Raw genomic sequence first — 17,447 nt, 5'->3', positions numbered from 1 at the left:
TTTCCGTGTCCCATGGGAAAGCCTTGTAAAGCTGAGGGGGGTTGGTGTCAGCTTCCAGAGGCCCAGAGGCTTTCCATCAAACACAGAACCCCTGAGGCTGGAAAGCCCTCTGAGATCACCCACTCCAACTTCTGTGCCACACCTCCCTGGCACCAAGACCACATCCCCAGCTGCCATGGGGCAGCTTTCCAGTCCCTGACCACTCTTGCAGCAAAGGAACTGCTCCTCATGCCCAACCTAACCATGCCCTGGGGCAGATGAGGCCATTTGCTCCTCTCCTGTCCTTAGTTCCCAGGGAGAAGAAGCCAACAGCCTCACTCCAGCCTCTGTTCAGGTACCTGCAGAGAGCAGTGAGGTCTCCTCCCAGCCTCCTGCAGGGCACAGAGCAGCAGGGCAGCTGCAGCTGGTCCCTGTGCTGGGCCTTTGCTGTTCCAGTTGCATCTTGCAGCAGGCTGGTCCTGGCCAGGCTGGATCCATGGCTGAGGTTAATGGGATGAGGTTCAGCAAAGTCAAGTGCTGGGTCCTGTACTTGAGTCACAACAACCCCATGGAGGCTCCAGGCTGGGAAACTGCCCAGCAGAAAGGACCTGGGGGGTGGGGGGGGTGGTTGACAGCAGCTGGAGATGAGCCAGGGAGTGCCCAGGTGGGAGAGAAGGGCACCAGCAGCCTGGCCTGGGTCAGGAGCCATGTGGGCAGCAGGAGCAGGCAAGAGACTGTGCCCCAGGAGTGGGCACTGGTGAGGCTGCACCTTGAGTGCTGGGTTCAGCTCTGGGCCAGGGGCAGTGGGCACAAAGTGGCACATCAGAAGCTGAGCCTGAGCATCAGGAGGAACTTCTTTGGGTTTGGGGTGATGGATGCTGGAGCAGGCTGCCCAGAGAGGAGGTGGAGTCTCCATCTCTGGAGGCCTGCCTGAGCGTGCTGCTGGGTGACCTCTCGGTGCCTGGGCAGGGATTTGGAGTCGCTGACCTGCGGGGTCCCTCCCCAGCCCCCCGCGCTGTGCCGGGAGCCCCCGGCCGCTCCCGCAGCGGGCAGCAGTCGTTAGCCTCCCGCAGTCGCTCCAGCCTCGCCCTGGTGTGGGTGTCTCCCATTTGCATTCAGCTCAACGAGGGCGTTCATCGGGAGGAGGGAACGGTTCCACCTAAGCAGCGTCTCCCTGCCTGCCCGGGGGAGCCAGGCGCAGCTACGGCACACAAAGCCCGGGCCCTGCCCGCCAGCCGTGTCTCTGGGTGGCCTTATCTGCCGAGCCTGCCTCTGCGCCGAGCAGCTTTGTGTGGCACTCAGCCGCCCTTGTTCTACAGATCTCTTCTCCCTCTCCTTTTATCTCCCCTTGGCGCTTGCAAGGCAGGCAGCTGCCTGGCTCGGTGCTGCCAGCACCCCCTGACTGCTAAGCGCTTAACCTTGCCCCCGGGAGCAGAGGGAAACAGCTGATCATGGCATCCTGCAGTGGCCTCGGGGATCATCTCCTCAGCCTCTCCACCGCGGCCAGGGACACCTCTCAACCGGCTCGGCTGCTCAGGGCCTCATCCAGCCTGGCCTTGGACACCTCCAGGGAGGGGGCATCCACAGCCTCCCTGGGCAGCCTGTGCCAGGCTCTCCCCACCCTCCCTGTCCAGAATTTCTTCCTCCTCTCCGGCCTCAGTCTCCTCTCTCCCAGCTCACAGCCATTGTCCCTTGTCCTGACACTCCCAGGCCTTCGCACAAGTCCCTCCCCAGCTCTCCTGCAGCCCCTTCAGGTCCTGGCAGGCTGCTCTGAGGTCTCTCTGGAGCCTTCTCTTCTGCAGGCTGCACAGCCCCAACTCTCCCAGCCTGTCCCCAGCCATCCCCAGGGTAAGTTGTGTCCAGTGAACACCACCCCCCCCCGCTGCAGCCCATGGAAGGCTGCACCAGACACAGCAGCTCTGAGCACTGAGCCTCCAAGGATGCTGTTGCTCTGCTAGGTAGCCGGCGTGGGTTGGACCTCGAGGGGGTTTGCATGCAGAGATCTCAGCTCAGGGGGGTTTGGTTTCCAGCTCTGAGCTGCCTGGCTGAGCTCTTCAGCCCAGCACAGAGGTGGCTCTGAGCTGCCTGGCTGAGTTCTGCAGCCCAGCACAGAGGTGGCTCTGAGCTGCCTGGCTGAGCTCTGCAGCCCAGCACAGAGGTGGCTCTGAGCTGCCTGGCTGAGCTCTGCAGCCCAGCACAGAGGTGGCTCTGAGCTGCCTGGCTGAGCTCTGCAGCCCAGCACAGAGGTGGCTCTGAGCTGCCTGGCTGAGCTCTGCAGCCCAGCACAGAGGTGGCTCTGAGCTGCCTGGCTGAGCTCTGCAGCCCAGCACAGAGGTGGCTCTGAGCTGCCTGGCTGAGCTCTGCAGCCCAGCGCAGAGGTGGCTCTGAGCTGCCTGGCTGAGCTCTGCAGCCCAGCGCAGAGGTGGCTCTGAGCTGCCTGGCTGAGCTCTGCAGCCCAGCGCAGAGGTGGCTCTGAGCTGCCTGGCTGAGCTCTGCAGCCCAGCACAGAGGTGGCTCTGAGCTGCCTGGCTGAGCTCTGCAGCCCAGCGCCTGCCGCCCGTCTGGCAGCCCTGCAATGCTGTCTCCCGTCTTGTGTCTCCCTAGCTCTACATCCAAACCACCACCCTCACCATATCCATGAACTTAAGTGCTTCAGTGGCCCTGGGGATGCTGTACATGCCGAAGGTCTACATCATCATCTTCCACCCGGAGCTGAACGTGCAGAAGCGGAAGCGCAGCTTCAAGGCGGTGGTGACGGCAGCCACCATGTCCTCGCGCCTCTCGCACAAGCCCAGCGACAGGCCCAACGGCGAGGCCAAGACGGAGCTCTGCGAGAGCATGGACCCCAACAGTGAGTACTGGGCCCTGGGCAGGGGGCTCAGCCCGAGCCTAAAGGCTTCTGCCGCGTTGGCCTCTCACCCTGGAGGGGCTTTGGGATCGCAGCTCTCGCCGAGGAGCGTTCCCTGCCCGTGCCGGGAGCCCTCTCAGCGAGAGGCCTGGAGGAGATGAGCTCTGGGGTCCCTTCCACGCTGGCCCACCCGAGGGTACCTCACAGCAGCCTCCAGTTACTTCCAATGCTCTCTCTATTTTCTCCTGTTTGGAGCTGTGCCAGTTGGCAGCAGCTCCTCCACCAGGCACTTGGTAGCCGTGAGTAACTCCTCCTCCTTTCCCTCCTCCATGAGGAAGGCATCGGCAGCAGCATCCTTGAGTAGCTTTGGCAAACTCAGATCTCTTGGAACAACAAGAAAGCCAGAAAGGGACTTGTGACAAGGGCTGGGAGTGACAGGATGAGGGACAGTGGCTTTGAGCTGGGAGAGGGGAGACTGAGAGTGTAGAGGAGGAGGGAAGTATTGGCAGTGAGGGTGGGCAGACACTGGCACAGGTTGCCCAGGGAGGTTATGGAGCACAGAAGCACAGAATGTGATCAAAGATCAACAACTTTCCTGGAGGTGCTCAAGGCCAGGCTGGATGAGGCCTTGAGCAAGCTGGGCTGGTGGGAAGTGTCCCTGCGATGGCAGGGGTTGGCACTGGATGAGCTTTCAGGTCCCCGAGGTGTTCTGTGATAACCCTGGCAGGTGGAGATGCCAGGATGGATGGAGGGACAAGTGCCCAGCTCCTGGGTAGCTCTTCTCACCTGGGCTCTGGCTATGTCTTTGCTGGAACCCCACCAGCCCTGAAGATGCCCATGTTAGGAGCACAGCTGCCAGAGCTGCCTGCAGTGTCCTCAGCCTGGGACACCACCGAGTTGCACGCTGAGGCCAGCAAACCTCATTTGCATTTGAATCTGAAGGAGCTGAGGAGGGAGACAGCTGCACAACTTGGTAGCAGCTTGGGGAGGCTCAGGCACATCTGCAGCGCTCCTGCAGCCCAGCTCTGCTCCTGCAGCCCGGCTCTGCTCCTGCAGCCCGGCTCTGCTCCTGCAGCCCAGCTCTGCTCCTGCAGCCCGGCTCTGCTCCTGCAGCCCGGCTCTGCTCCTGCAGCCCAGCTCTGCTCCTGCAGCCCAGCGCTGCTCCTGCAGCCCGGCTCTGCTCCTGCAGCCCAGCTCTGCTCCTGCAGCCCAGCGCTGCTCCTGCAGCCCGGCTCTGCTCCTGCAGCCCGGCACTGCTCCTGCAGCCCAGCTCTGCTCCTGCAGCCCAGCGCTGCTCCTGCAGCCCGGCTCTGCTCCTGCAGCCCAGCTCTGCTCCTGCAGCCCGGCGCTGCTCCTGCAGCCCGGCTCTGCTCCTGCAGCCCGGCTCTGCTCCTGCTGCCCAGCTCTGCTCCTGCAGCCCGGCTCTGCTCCTGCAGCCCGGCTCTGCTCCTGCAGCCCGGCGCTGCTCCTGCAGCCCGGCTCTGCTCCTGCAGCCCGGCTCTGCTCCTGCAGCCCGGCTCTGCTCCTGCAGCCCGGCTCTGCTCCTGCAGCCCGGCTCTGCTCCTGCAGCCCGGCTCTGCTCCTGCTGCCCGGCTCTGCTCCTGCAGCCCGGCTCTGCTCCTGCAGCCCGGCTCTGCTCCTGCAGCCCGGCTCTGCTCCTGCTGCCCAGCACTGCTCCTGCAGCCCGGCTCTGCTCCTGCTGAGCCTTTCCCATGCCTGCTCTGCACACCCGCGTGCTGCTGAGCTCCCTTGCCGCTTGCTGGCTGTTCGCTGCTGTTGGAGGAGCTGCCCCAGGGCAGCAGCTCTGCTGGCAGAGCAAAGTGGCAGCTCCTTTGACAGCAGCTCATAGGCATGGCCCCGGTCCTGCCTTCGCTGCCCCTGCTGTGGGTTTCTCCAAGGCCTGCTCACACAGGAGTACAGAGCTGAAGCCTGAGGAGGACAGGTTGAGACTGGAGAGGAGGAAGAAATTCTTGAGAGCGAGGGTGGGCAGACACTGGAGCAGGTTGCCCAGGGGACTTGTGGGTGTCCCCTCCCTGGAGGTGTTCAGGGCCAGGCTGAATGAGGCCTTGAGCAGGTGGGAGGTGTCCCTGCCCATGGCAGGCAGTTGGAGCTGGATGATCTTGAAGGTCCCTTCCAGCCCAACCCAAGCTCTGGTCTCTACATTCACCCCTTGCTGGGATGCTGCTGTTGAGATACGACCTCAGTACTGGCTTCAGCCACTCCTCAGGATGCTTGGGCAGCATTAGCTAGGTCAGAAAAGGGCTTGGAGGATGGAGGGAGAGAAAGGAGGAGGAGGGAGCAGGATGTGGAAAGTCAGCTGGGAAGGGCTGTGTGCTGCTGGGCTGTGTTCCATTCGTTGCTGTTCTGCTCCAACAAGTTGCAATTAGTTTCTCTTCCAAAAAACCCAAATCTTAACAGTTCCACTCAAGAGTCAACAAGAAAGAGAACACAGTTCAGATGCTGGAAGGCTCAGTGCAGGAGGAGAGAGAACTGCAGTACCCTGAGGGTGTGCCTGCCCGGGGCAGGGGCTTGGAACCTTGAAGGCCTCCTCCAACCCAAACCATTGTGTGAGTGCATGAGCTGTGCTTGGGGGTTCCTGCCTTGGGCTCCCCTCCCACTCTGCTCCGCTGCATTTCCTGCCTGTTTCCAGACTCCTGGGAGTGTTTCTGCCCAGCTCCACCAAAGAGCAGCCAGGAGGAGCATTCATTACACACAGATTGCTGACCTCACCCTGCCCTGGTGGTGGTCAGCCCCACACCTGCTCACCCAAGGCTACCTTCCAGGGTGTTTTTAAGTGAGAGGAGAAGAACTAAGGACAGGCTCCCTCTGCATGCCAAGAGCTGCCCATTTCTGCCCCACAGCATCCAACCTTCGCTGCTTGTTTAAGTTAACACCCACTTAAAACCTGGGCTTAAAGCCCACAGGGAGCAAACCCTGTGCATGAAGGGAGGATCCTCTCGGTGAGCTCATCTTCAGGATTCCACAGGGTGTGGATGTGCCTCCTCAAGCCAAGCAGTCGGGAGCTGGGCAGCAGCATTAAGTTCTTTGTCTTCCTCCGATTCCTGGGCGGGGCTAAGTCATGTATGGCATGGGAAGGCCCTGTTGTTAACTACTGATCTGTCTGGAGAGCAGCATCCCTTCGGCCTCATCTGCACCCACTGCTGCTGATTCATCCCCTGCATCTGCCTGGGGATGGCAGTGATTAGAAAATCAGACGACATCAGGCTGCTGCTGTACTCGAACTGCTTGAGCAGATGTAACCCCTGCTCCTAGCAGGGGCTAGTAGGAGCTTCGCCCCAGGTTGTCAGGCAGCCTTTGATCAGGCAGCACTCGGCATGGCCTTGGGCTAGAGGACCTTTGGAGGGCCCTCCCAAGCCAGAGCACCCCATGACTCCGTGTTTGTGGCAGTGAAACACCTGGCCTGAGGGGGGTTTTCTCTCTCAGCTGTTTAAAAGAAGTCTTTGCAGTTCTGTTTTTAGGTGGGAGAACTGAAAGTCATGTTCATGAGCTCAACAGAGCCAACCCCAAAGCAGCCCAGCACAGGCCCCCAAGCATCCTTGCCAGTGAAGTTCTCCAAACTGCCTCTGGAGTGCAGCTCTCCTCCCGTAGTAGTGCAGGTGATGGGCACTGGCTGTGGTGGCCACAAGGAATGAAGCTTTTGCTGCCTTCACAGCAATTTGACTTCCAAAGCAATTGTTCTGTCCAGTGGGTGGGGAAATGTTCAGGACTTTACCAACGGGGAAAGAAGAAATGTGGCTAAAAAGTTGGCCCAGGTGCTTGCAGTGGTGCTGGGAGTGCTTTGTGAACATCTCAGCCCCCAAAGGACACAAACATCCTGGAGGTTTTGTATCTCTCTTCTCACATTGGCTTTGGTCCACCAAGGATGGCTAAGAATTGCCTGCAGAGGGGAGGGGGAGGTGGTGGCTGCAGCAGCACCGTCCTGCTCCTGACCTGCTTGCTCCGAGGAGCGCAGGGATGGGAGGTTCTGGCTGGGAGTTCTCCACCAGGCTCCTCTGGAACTGGCTGGGTCAGGCTGAAGGTTAATTAATTGGAGGGGATTAAAGGCTGAGACTCATCAGCACAGCCTTGGTGAGGCAGCTTGGGTGCAGGCCCTGTGTAGCTGCCAAGGGTTTTCTCCTGAGTGCTGAAGTACAGTTGGCTTTGCCACTTTGCTTTCCTGTCCTGCTCCGTGGTGCTGGCTCATGGCTTGTGCTGGAGGCTGCAGCTGCCATTTCTCCTGAAAACACAGAGCCCTTTCATCCTTCCATGGAACTGCAACCTCTGAGCCACCAGCTCTGGGCTCCCCAGTTCAGGAGGGACAGGGATAGACTGCAGGGAGTCCAGTGGAGACCACAAGGACGCTGAAGAGCCTGGAACATCTGTGTGGTGAGGACAGGCTGAGAGCCCTGGGGCTGAGAGCCTGGAGAGGAGAGGGCTGAGAGGAGACCTCATTGATGTCTATTAAATGTCTGAATGGTGGGGGGCAAGAGGATGGGGGCAGGCTCTGCTCAGTGGTGTCCAGGGGCAGTGGGCACAAATTGGAGCCCAGAAGGTTCCACCTCAATAGGAGGAGCAACTTATTTGGTGTGAGGATGCTGGAGGCCCGGAGCAGGCTGCCCAGAGAGGCTGTGGAGTCTCCTGTCTGGACACTTTGAACACCTACCTGGATATGTTTCTGTGTGACCTGTCCTGGGTGACCCTGCTTTGGCAGCGGAGTTGCACTCAGTGATCTCAGGGGCCTCAAGGAGGAGCTGCCTCAAGTCCTGCTCTGGCAGGGGAGTGGGCCTGGATGCTCTCCAGAGGTCCCTTCCAGCCCTCACCGTTCTGTGGTTCTGTGTCTTTGGCTGCATTCGCCCCAGCTGAGATGCTGCTTCCTGCCAGGTCTGAAGCTGAGCAGATAGTGAGAGCTTCTGCTCCTGCTCCTGCTGCAGGCTGAGCGTCAGACTGGGAGAAAAGCATTTGAGCCTCCACCCCATAGTTAACTTGCATCGAGGTTTCCATCTAATTACTCCTTTTCCCCAGCACTGGAGCTTTAATTCGTGTCTTTGCCGAGCAGAGTGACAGAGAAATCAACATCTCCGTTGTCTGCTAATGAGGAGGTTGGGGCTGGCTGGGCAGGCCTCTCTGGAGGGCTGCTTCCTTCCCTTTGAAGCAGTCAGGAGAAGGCAGCTGAGCTCCCCAGGCTCTGCTGGGAAGATGCTTCCTCGTGAGAACAGGGATGGAGCATGGTGCAGAGGGCCATGGTTTAGCACCAGCCTTGGTTGAGCTGGATGAGCTGAAAGGGCTTCTCCAGCCAGGCCCATTCAATGACTTGGCAGCACAGGGCACGTTGGTCTGCCACAGTCCCCACTGCCAGTGCCGTGGGGGAGGAGTCCCTGTCTCTGAGAATGGCTCTGAGCAGTTGAGTGGACCAACAGTAGACAGCAGTGAGCAGGAGGCCTGCAGCATCTCAGCCAAGGCTGAGCGTGCAAGGAAAAGCTTCTTCACTTTCAGGGTGCTGAGCCCTGGAGTCTCCTGTCTGGAGAGCTGCCAAGGCCAGCTGGGCACTGTGCTGCTGGGCAAGCTGCTGGGGTGCCCTGCTGTGGCAGGGGGTTGGGCTGGCTGAGCTGCAGAGCTCCCTTCCACCCGCACTGTGCTGGGGTTGCGTGGTGTGGCAGAGCAGTGCTGGGAAGGTGAAGCAGATGCTGGGAAGAGGTTTCCCTTGAGGAGTTTGGTAGAGGTCCGTTGAGAAGCAGCAGAAGAGAGGTGGCACCGTGGAGGAGCCAGAGAACCTGAGGTCTCAGCCCTCTCAGCGTTCAGTTTGATCCTCAGCAGCGTGGGAGCTTAGTGGACTTTGATCCTCGCTGGTGCTCGGAGGGCTCCGTGCCTGTGCAGACTCCCTGCAGGGCTTCCCAAGCGGTGGAGCTGTGGTGCTGAGGGACGTGGCTCGGTGGTGCCCTGGCAGCGCTGGGTTTAGCCTTAAAGGTCTGTTCCAAGCAGAAAGATTCTGTGATCCCCTGCTTCTAAGCTGCTTTTCCCCCTTTGAGGTATGAAGAAGCAGAAGTGAGGTGGGCAGAAGCCAGCAGTCGATTCAGCCGCAGTGCAGCCCTGTCCCGCGTCCCAGGCAGCCTTCTGCACACTCCCAGGGCCAAACAGAGCTCTCCTGTGCGCTCTCTCCTCCCGCTCGCAGCCTGTGTGTCCGTCCTTGCTGCCCTCCATGCACTGAGAGGGCGTTGGCTTTGTGGGCTCCCATCAGCAAGCTGTGGCTGGTGCATGCGGGACAGAAGCATCTCCTGCCCCTGCCGAGCTGCAGACACCTCCCGTGCTCTGTGCTCATTCCTCTTCACCCTCAGTTGTGCCGGCACGACCTTGCCTCTGCCATCTCTCTGAGCAACGCCGGCGGATGTGGAGGAACCTGAGAGCGACTGCCTGGGTGAGGAGGGACTGGGGAGGCTTAAAATGAGCCCTGCAAAGGTTTATAGTGAAGCAGAAATATTAAGCTGCAGCCAAAAAGTTAAACTAAAGCCAAAATCTTAACCTAAAATCTTGAACTGAAGGCAGAATCTTAAAACTCAAGTTGAAACCTTAAACTGAAGGCAAAGTCTTACACTGAGCCAAAACCTTGAACTAAAGGCAGTCTTTGATTAAGGCAGAATCTAAACTGCAACTACAATCTTGAACTGAGCCAAAATCTTAAACTGAAGCAGAATCTTAAAGCCAAACTCTTAAGGTGAAGCCAAAATCTTAAAGCAAAGCCTAAAGTAAAAATGCAAACTAAAGCAAAACAAAAACCTCTAACCCCAAACTCCTCAGCTGAAGTTGAGATCTTAAAGCCCCAATCTTGAATTAAGCCAAAATCCAACCCGCAGGCAAAGTCCCAAGTTAAAGCAAGCTCTGAAGCCCAAGCATGGATCTTCAGCCGGGACCAAAGCCTTCCTGCAGCCCAGGTGCCGCCCGAGGGTGCGCGGGGCGGCGGGCGGCGGGCGGAGGGCGCTGAGCTCCGCGCACTGCTGCGCTCCGCCGCTGAGCTCCGCGCACTGCTGCGCTCCGCCGCTGCCCGCAGCCGCCCCAGCCGCTGCCGGGGGTGGTGCGGCGGCCGGCGGCAGTGGTGCTGAGCAGAGCCCTCTGGACCTACCTCTGTATTTATCTTCCCCTAGACTGCACCGCAGGCAGAAAGAGTGTTCAAAAGTCTGTCACTTGGTACACTCTGCCACCCACTGTATAGCTTTGGCGCCTGCTGCCAAGGTAAGGACCAGCCTGCCTTCTTATGCCCTTCTCCACCGCTTAGCATCCTGAGCCTCCGCTTACCACCACCCTCGGGTTTGTCCTTATTCCTGTCCTTATCCCTAGCCTTTTTATCCTTATCCCTAGCCTTTTTATCCTTATCCCTAACCTTATTCCCATCCTTATTTTTATTCTTATCCCTATCTTTATTCCCATCCTTATTCCTAACCTTATTCCTGTCTTTATTTTGATACTTAGCCCCATTCTTGTCCCTATCCTTTTTCCCCACCCTTATCCCTATCCTTAACCCTATCCTTATTTTTATCCTTAGTCCTATTCTTAGTTCTATGCTTATCCCTATCCTTATTCCCACCCTTATCCCTATCTTTATCCTTATTTTTATCCTTAGTCCTATCCTTACCCTTATCTTTAACCCTATCCTTGTTTTTATCCTTATCCCTGTCCTTATTCCCATCCTTATACCTATCCTTACCCTATCCTCATTTTCATCCTTACCCCATCCTTGTTCCTTTGCCTACATGTAACAATGTTGTTGCTGTTGCTGTTATTAGCATATTGTTAGCTTTATTAAATTGTTAAATTAGTAGGTAGTAGTAACAGTAATAGGGTGATGGTGATGGTGATGATGATGATAGTGGTGGTCGTGGTGGTGGTGATGTGCCAGCAAAACCAGGAGCTGCTGCTCTTCCCCTGCCCCCAGCAGAAGTGGAACTCTGCTGTCACCTGCAGAGGCTGGAGCAGATGATCCTTGAGGTCCCTTCCAACCTGGCACCTTCTGGGTCCTCTGAGGCCTTTGTCTTCAAAACCCTTTCTATGACACAGACGTTGATTGGCACCTTCTGGGGTGCAGCACCTCACACTGCTTGGGGGCATGAAAAAGGCTTGAGGGAGGTTCTCCTGCCCCTCTGCTCTGCCCTGGTGAGGCCACAGCTGGAGGACTGGGCCAGTTCTGGGCTCCCCAGTTGAAGAGGGACAGGGAACTGCTGGGCACAGCCCAGGGCAGGCTGCAGAGCTGCTGAGGGGCCTGGAGCAGCTCTGGGAGCAGCAAAGGCTGAGAGCCCTGGGGCTGAGAGCCTGCACAAGAGCAGCCCCAGAGGGCAGCTGAGCAATGCTCAGCAAGAGACAAAGGAGCTGTGGGGGGCAAGAGGCTGGGGCCAGGCTCTGCTCAGTGCTGCCCAGGCACAGCACAAGGGGCACTGGGCACAGACTGGAGCCCAGGAGGTTGCATGTGAGCAGGAGGAGAAAGTTGTTTGTTGTGAGGGTGCTGGAGGCCTGGAGCAGGCTGCCCAGAGAGGCTGTGGAGTGTCCTGGTGTGGAGAGCTGCCAAGGCCAGCTGGGCACTGTGCTGCTGGGCAAGCTGCTGGGGGTGCCCTGCTTTGGCAAGGGGTTGGGCTGGCTGAGCTGGAGAGTCCCTTCCCACCCCACCAGGCTGGGATCAATGAACGTTTCTGCTGTCTGCAGTCCCACTGCTGTGCCCAGGTGGCTTTGCCCATCCCGTTGAGGCTTTGCCAGGCTATGGAAGGAGCTGCCTGGCCTCTGCAGCACTTTGCAGCTGGAGATGGGTGAAATTTCTGTACACAGCCTTCAGAATGTTTGGCTGATCCCTAATAGGTGAGAACTTCATCTGCAGAGGTAGGGCTGCTGCTTGAATTGAGTCTCTCAGGCAGAGGAAAACTAATCCTGGTGTCTTTAGGTGGTGTAAATTGCCACCGCTGCAGCCTCCATCCAGCCTAGGCTCTTCTCAAGTGTCCAAATTGCTTTCTATTGTATTTGAATCGTGCCCATTATTGTGGCTCAGGCAGCAAAGCTGATCCGAGGTGTGAGGCTCTTCCTCCCCAGCATCAGGGTGAGCTGCTGCCCTGAGGAGCAGAGGCACAAAGGCTGATGGTGGCAGCTGTGGAGGGAAACAGACCAAAGGAGTGGGAGAGGAGAAGAGGCCACTCAAAGTCCTGTTGCAAATCCAGTGGGAAAGAGTGAAGAGTGACTCTGTGGAGAGGGAGTGGCTGAAGGAGAGGAGGAGGGAAAGAGGCAGGCAGCAGCTCCCCAGAATCCCAGCAAGGATCCATTGTTTCCGTGTCCCATGGGAAAGCCTTGTAAAGCTGAGGGGGGTTGGTGTCAGCTTCCAGAGGCCCAGAGGCTTTCCATCAAACACAGAACCCCTGAGGCTGGAAAGCCCTCTGAGATCACCCACTCCAACTTCTGTGCCACACCTCCCTGGCACCAAGACCACATCCCCAGCTGCCATGGGGCAGCTTTCCAGTCCCTGACCACTCTTGCAGCAAAGGAACTGCTCCTCATGCCCAACCTAACCATGCCCTGGGGCAGATGAGGCCATTTGCTCCTCTCCTGTCCTTAGTTCCCAGGGAGAAGCCAACAGCCTCACTCCAGCCTCTGTTCAGGTACCTGCAGAGAGCAGTGAGGTCTCCTCCCAGCCTCCTGCAGGGCACAGAGCAGCAGGGCAGCAGCAGCTGGTCCCTGTGCTGGGCCTTTGCTGTTCCAGTTGCATCTTGCAGCAGGCTGGTCCTGGGGGTCCTCCAGAGCCCAAAGCTGGTTTAGGTGGGATGATGGTGAAGCTCTTCAGCAACCTGTTGCCATTTGTCTCTTTTCTGCTGGACTCTGGCTTGGCCTGGGGCCAGATGTGGAGCACATCTGGAGCGCAGCGGTGCTGCTGCTGGGGGGCAGAGCAAGCAGTTGCTGCTGGCCTCAGCTCTCCAGCAGCTGCTCCCTTCCCTCCTCAGCTGCATGTCCCTTAAGGACACAGGGAGGAGCGGGCACCTGCCTGCCCAGCAGGAGTGGCTGCTGGGCTCTGGGCTGCAGCTGGCAGCTGCTGCAGCTCTGCAGCCCTGCGGAGCTCACTCTGGGGTTCCCCACAGCTGGTCCCAGGCACTGCTGTGGGCAAGGAGCAGGTCTCCAGATGTCAAACTGAAGCCACCTGAAAATGCCAATCAGTGCAGAAGGGCAGAGCTGGCACTTTTTTGCCTAATGAACCCTCAGCAGCTCTGAGTCCTTCCTGCAGCTGCTTTCAGTGCCCTCACATCCTCTCAGGGAGAATTTGTCAAGTTCCTAAAGTCTGTTCTGAGGCAGACGACAGACTTTAGGCTCTCATCTACTGTCAGTGACTCCCTTTCTCCTGAGCAGGACTCCTCTGCTGCTGTCCTCACGTGGCAGCCTGCCATGGGCTCTGACTGGCACTCACATCCTCATCACCTTAATGAAGTGGCTGAGGGGAGGAGTTGGAGGGTTAGGAAATGAGGCTTCCCTTCAGTGAAATCCCTGCAGCTGCCCCAGGCTGGCACACTGCAGTCACTCTTCTCCCCTGCTCAGCAATCATGGGAGAGAATCATAGAATTGCTCTGATTGGAAGTGGCCCTCAAGATCCTCCAGTCCAGCCCTCAACCCAACCCCACCGTGGCCACCAAACCCTGTCCCCAAGTGCCATGGCCACACTTTCCTTGAGCACCTCCAGGGATGAGGACTCCACCACCACCCTTGGCAGGCTGTGCCAAGCACCACAACACTGCAGAACCCCGGGGGACAGCTGCCTCCTGCATTTTGGGCAGATTTTGGCTGTGTCTCCTTTTGCTCCAGGCTCCTGCAGATCATAGCTGGGGCTGCCACTTCCCAGCACTGAGCTGGCACTTCCTGTGGGTTTGTTTGGCACAAGGTGACAAAACTCCTCAAGGCTTGGCCAGAATCACCCTAGATACTCAACCATACACAGGGACAGGTCCCTGCAGGTGTTCAAGAGTCACAGAACCTTAGAATGGTTTGGGCTGGGAGGGACCTCAACAGTTCATCCACTCCCAACCCCCTGCACTCAGCAGGAACATCCCCACTAGAGCAGGCTGCTCACAGCCCTGTCCAGCCTCACCTTCAGTATCTCCAGGCATGGAGCCTCAACCACCTCCCCGTGCAACCTGCTGCAGTGTTGCAGCAGCCTCCTGGGGCAGAACTTGTTCCTCACATCCAATCTCAACCTGCTCTGCTCTCATTTCAAACCACTGCACTTGTCCTGTCCCTGCACTCCTCAGTGACCTGGGAGCAGAGCCTGGCTCTGCATCTAGCCAGGGGTCTGCTCCTGCTGCTCGCTGCAGGAAGACAGGAGAAGAGAAATGAACTGGAGTTGCCATAGTGACAGCCCTGGGTGCTTGTCATGTCCCTGGGATAAGGAGCTGTGTATTAAATCTGCTCTTGCTAATTGGGGCTGGTGAACATGTCCAGGGTGTTTGAAGCCAAGCCTGGTGCCCAGCAGTGCAGTGTTGCTTGCAGCAGGACTGCGGTGCTGAGTCGTGCAGTGCTGGGGGGTGCTGTGCTGCAGGGCTGGGGAGCAGCAGGGACTTCCCCCCCTGCATGCAGCTTCCTGAGAGGGGGGAGTTGGTGTCTCCTCCCGAGGAACAAGTGACAGGACAGGAGGAAGTGGTTGCACCGGGGGAGGATTAGGCTGGGCACAAGCAAGTTTCTGCCCCGAAAGGGTTGTCAGGGCCTGAAACAGGCTGCAGAGGGCTGGGAGGGCTCTGCTGTGGGGCCAGGCTGGGAGGATTGGGGGTGCTCAGCCTGGAGGAGGCTCCAAGGAGCCCTTCTGGTGGCCTTGCAGTGCTTCAAGGGGACAAGCAGAAAGCTAAGGACAAAGTTGTGAGCAGGGCCTGCTGTGGCACAAGTGGGGATGGTTTGGACTCAAAGAAGGAAATTCAGGCTGGAGCAAAGGGAGAAATGTTTGGCACCGGGGTGGGGAGAGCCTGTGCCAGGCTGCCCAGAGAGGTGGGAGCTGCCCCTCGGCTGGCAGCACTGCAGGTCAGGCTGCCTGGGGCTGTGAGCAGCTGCTCTGGCTGGGGCTGTCCCTGCGGGGGGCAGGAGATTCTGTGAGAGGTGCACCCAGCTGGAAAGGGTCCACGAGGTGAAGGAGGACCTTTAGGGGCCAGCTGAGGAGCAAAGTCAAGAGGTAGAGAGGAATCACTTCCTTCCAGCTCTGCCTGCAGGACTCCCTTGGGATGCTTTGGAAGATCAGGACTTTAGTGGAGCTCCGTGCAGACTGCTCTCACACTTGGCTGCAGCAGCTCTCAGCTGGGCCTGGCCAGACAGCCAGAGCAGCAGCAGTGCTTGGTTTCAAGCGGGGGCAAAGCCTTGGCTGCTCTTTGTTCTCTTCCCAGCCTACAGCATTCCGAGGGCGGCACTTCCAGTGCAGCGCAGCTGGGGGTGTTTGCTGCACTGCTGGCTCCCGATTAGGGAGGAACAGGAGTTGGGTTCGTTTCTTCCCTGCCCCAAACTCAGAAACATCTGGAAACACTTCCTGAGGTCTTCTGCACTGCTCTAGCTCTGTGCTGGGGCTGTGGCATGCTCAGGGTCTGAGGGGGCTGCAGGCAGGGACTGTTCAGAAGGGGCTGAGGGCAGTGGTTTGGAACTGGAGCAGGGCAGAGGCAGGTTGGGCAGCAGGAGGAAGCTGTGCACAGTGAGAGTGGTGAGACAGTGGCACAAGTTGCCCAGGGAGGTGTTCAAGGCCAGGCTGGAGGTGTCTCTGCTGCTGCAGGGGCTTGGCCAAGATGCCCCCTGGAGGGTCCCTTCCAACCCAATGCAATCTGTGATTCCTTTTCAGCTAGATCAAGTTGCTCACTGCCATGTCCAGCCCAGGGCTGGGGCACCCTTTGGGCACCCATCAGCCTCCAGTGCACATGGAGTCAGCATCACAACTGTCCCTCAGGCTGCTTCCCAGCTCCCTGCAGTCTTTGACTTGCTGGCAGCCTTGAGTCCTGCTGTTTCTTCTTTGGTCCCTCTGCTGCAGATCCTTCCCAGCTTGCCCTGACCCAGCAGTTGTTATCTGCAAAGAGACAGGTAGGAGATAGGAGGAAGTTGCAGTCAAACATGCTCCAGATGGATGTTCCTCACTGCTACAACACTTTGTTGATCTCAGCTCTCCTTTGAAGGGTAAAACTAATCCTTTTCCACTGCAATCTTCTTCCCTGACTCAGGATCTCAATCTCTGAGTTATCTTTCCAGCAGGAGCAGGATGGTTTCCCAGGCTGTAAACAGCACAGGGCTGGCTCTGTCCTTTGACTCAAAGTCATTCTCTGCTGTTGTCCCACGTGGGCAAAATGAATATGAAACCCTCAGTTCTCTCTGAGGGCATCCACCCTGCCCAGCCCTGCCAGGCAGGCCAGGGGCTGGCTGAGGAGTGATCTTGTAGCCCACCTCTGAAGAGGCTGAAGGCAGCGGCTGCCAGCACAGCTGCTTCAGATCATCCCTTCTGCTCAGCAGCAGGAGTTCATTGGCACTGACAGTGATCAGTGTGAGCAGGTCAGAGGCAGAGCAATAAATGACATGGGTTTGGGGTTGTTTACAGGGAACTGCTGCTCCAGCTGGTAAATATTCATCAGTGCTGAATGCCATCCCTCACCACTGCAAGGGTGGCAGCACATGTGCCACACAGCCTGGCTTTGGAGCTTGTGAGAATGAGCACGGGTCTCTTTCTCATCTTCAGAGGAGTGGAGCTGAGAGTTACAGACTGGCAGAGCTGCCAAGGCCAGCTGGGCACTGTGCTGCTGGGCAAGCTGCTGGGGGTGCCCTGCTCTGGCAGGGGCTGGGCTGGCTGAGCTCCAGAGCTCCCTTCCCACCCCTACCGTGCTGGGCCTCTGTAATTGTTGAAACCTGAGGTGCCCTGCCCAAGTGAGCCTGCTTTGGCAGGTGGGTTGGGCTTGGTGCCCTCGGGGGAAGCTGAAGCAGCTTGTGCAGGTTTAGGCTGCCCAGGAGGAACAATTTCTGTTTTGCCCCAGCTCCCTCAGCTGCTCCTCCCCAGCCCTGCTCTCCAGGCCCTTCCCCAGCTCTGTTGCCCTTCTCTGGGCCTGCTCCAGCCCCTCAATGTCCTTTTTGGAGCAAGGGACAGGAAGGTGAGGTGCTGGATTGCTTCAGCTCTCTTTCAGGTGGTGCTCTCCTGGCTTTAATCACTTATTCCAAGCTTCTGGCTGCTGGTCCTCGCCTCCTGATCTGCTGCTGAGATAGGAGCTCATCAGGCTTATCTGCCCGGTGCAGGCTGGAGGCAGAGCCACCTGAGTGGCAGTTGGTGATGGCAGTAGGTAGTCTGCTTGGACATTGGCTCCCAGATCCCTTGTTCCCACAGATAGAGCTGAGCCAGTGGAGGATCTGATCTTGTCTTGCTGAATCGGTGTCTGCAGGGCTGGGGGAGGTAGCTGTGGCTCTCCCTGCTGCAGCAGTGACACTGGTGACAGCTCGTTGGACTTCTTGCCTTAAGCACCCTCTGAGGTGTCTACCCTGGGTATCAATTAGTGCCTCTGGCCCAGGCTGGCCTGTGGTGCCCTCAGCCAGCTGTGGGCTTTTCTCCCCCCACTGCCTGCTCCATCAGGTGAACTTTGCAGCCTCTCAGCTTTGTGCTTTTAAACTGAATTCT

At 58.2% G+C, this 17,447-nt stretch overlaps 1 protein-coding gene across 4 annotated transcripts in view; it reads left to right on the top strand.

Moving 5' to 3' along the window:
- Nucleotides 1–17,447, top strand: part of GRM7 (glutamate metabotropic receptor 7) — a 188,298-nt gene that overhangs the window by 165,220 nt on the left and 5,631 nt on the right. For 3 of the 4 annotated variants that reach the window (XM_064156140.1, XM_064156143.1, XM_064156142.1), the window contains 2 exons: nucleotides 2,584–2,830; nucleotides 9,964–10,051. In XM_064156140.1, coding sequence (XP_064012210.1) covers nucleotides 2,584–2,830; nucleotides 9,964–10,031 — 315 coding nt within the window. In that variant the 3' untranslated portion in view covers nucleotides 10,032–10,051. The remainder of the gene's footprint in view (nucleotides 1–2,583; nucleotides 2,831–9,963; nucleotides 10,052–17,447) is intronic. The other variant, XM_064156141.1, reaches the window with a different exon arrangement.

The sequence above is a fragment of the Pogoniulus pusillus genome, chromosome 16 (genome assembly GCF_015220805.1).
Source record: "Pogoniulus pusillus isolate bPogPus1 chromosome 16, bPogPus1.pri, whole genome shotgun sequence".
NCBI classification, from domain to species: domain Eukaryota; kingdom Metazoa; phylum Chordata; class Aves; order Piciformes; family Lybiidae; genus Pogoniulus; species Pogoniulus pusillus.
The sequence above is the reverse complement of the archived record's forward strand: the minus strand, read 5'-3'. Positions and strand labels throughout refer to the sequence as shown.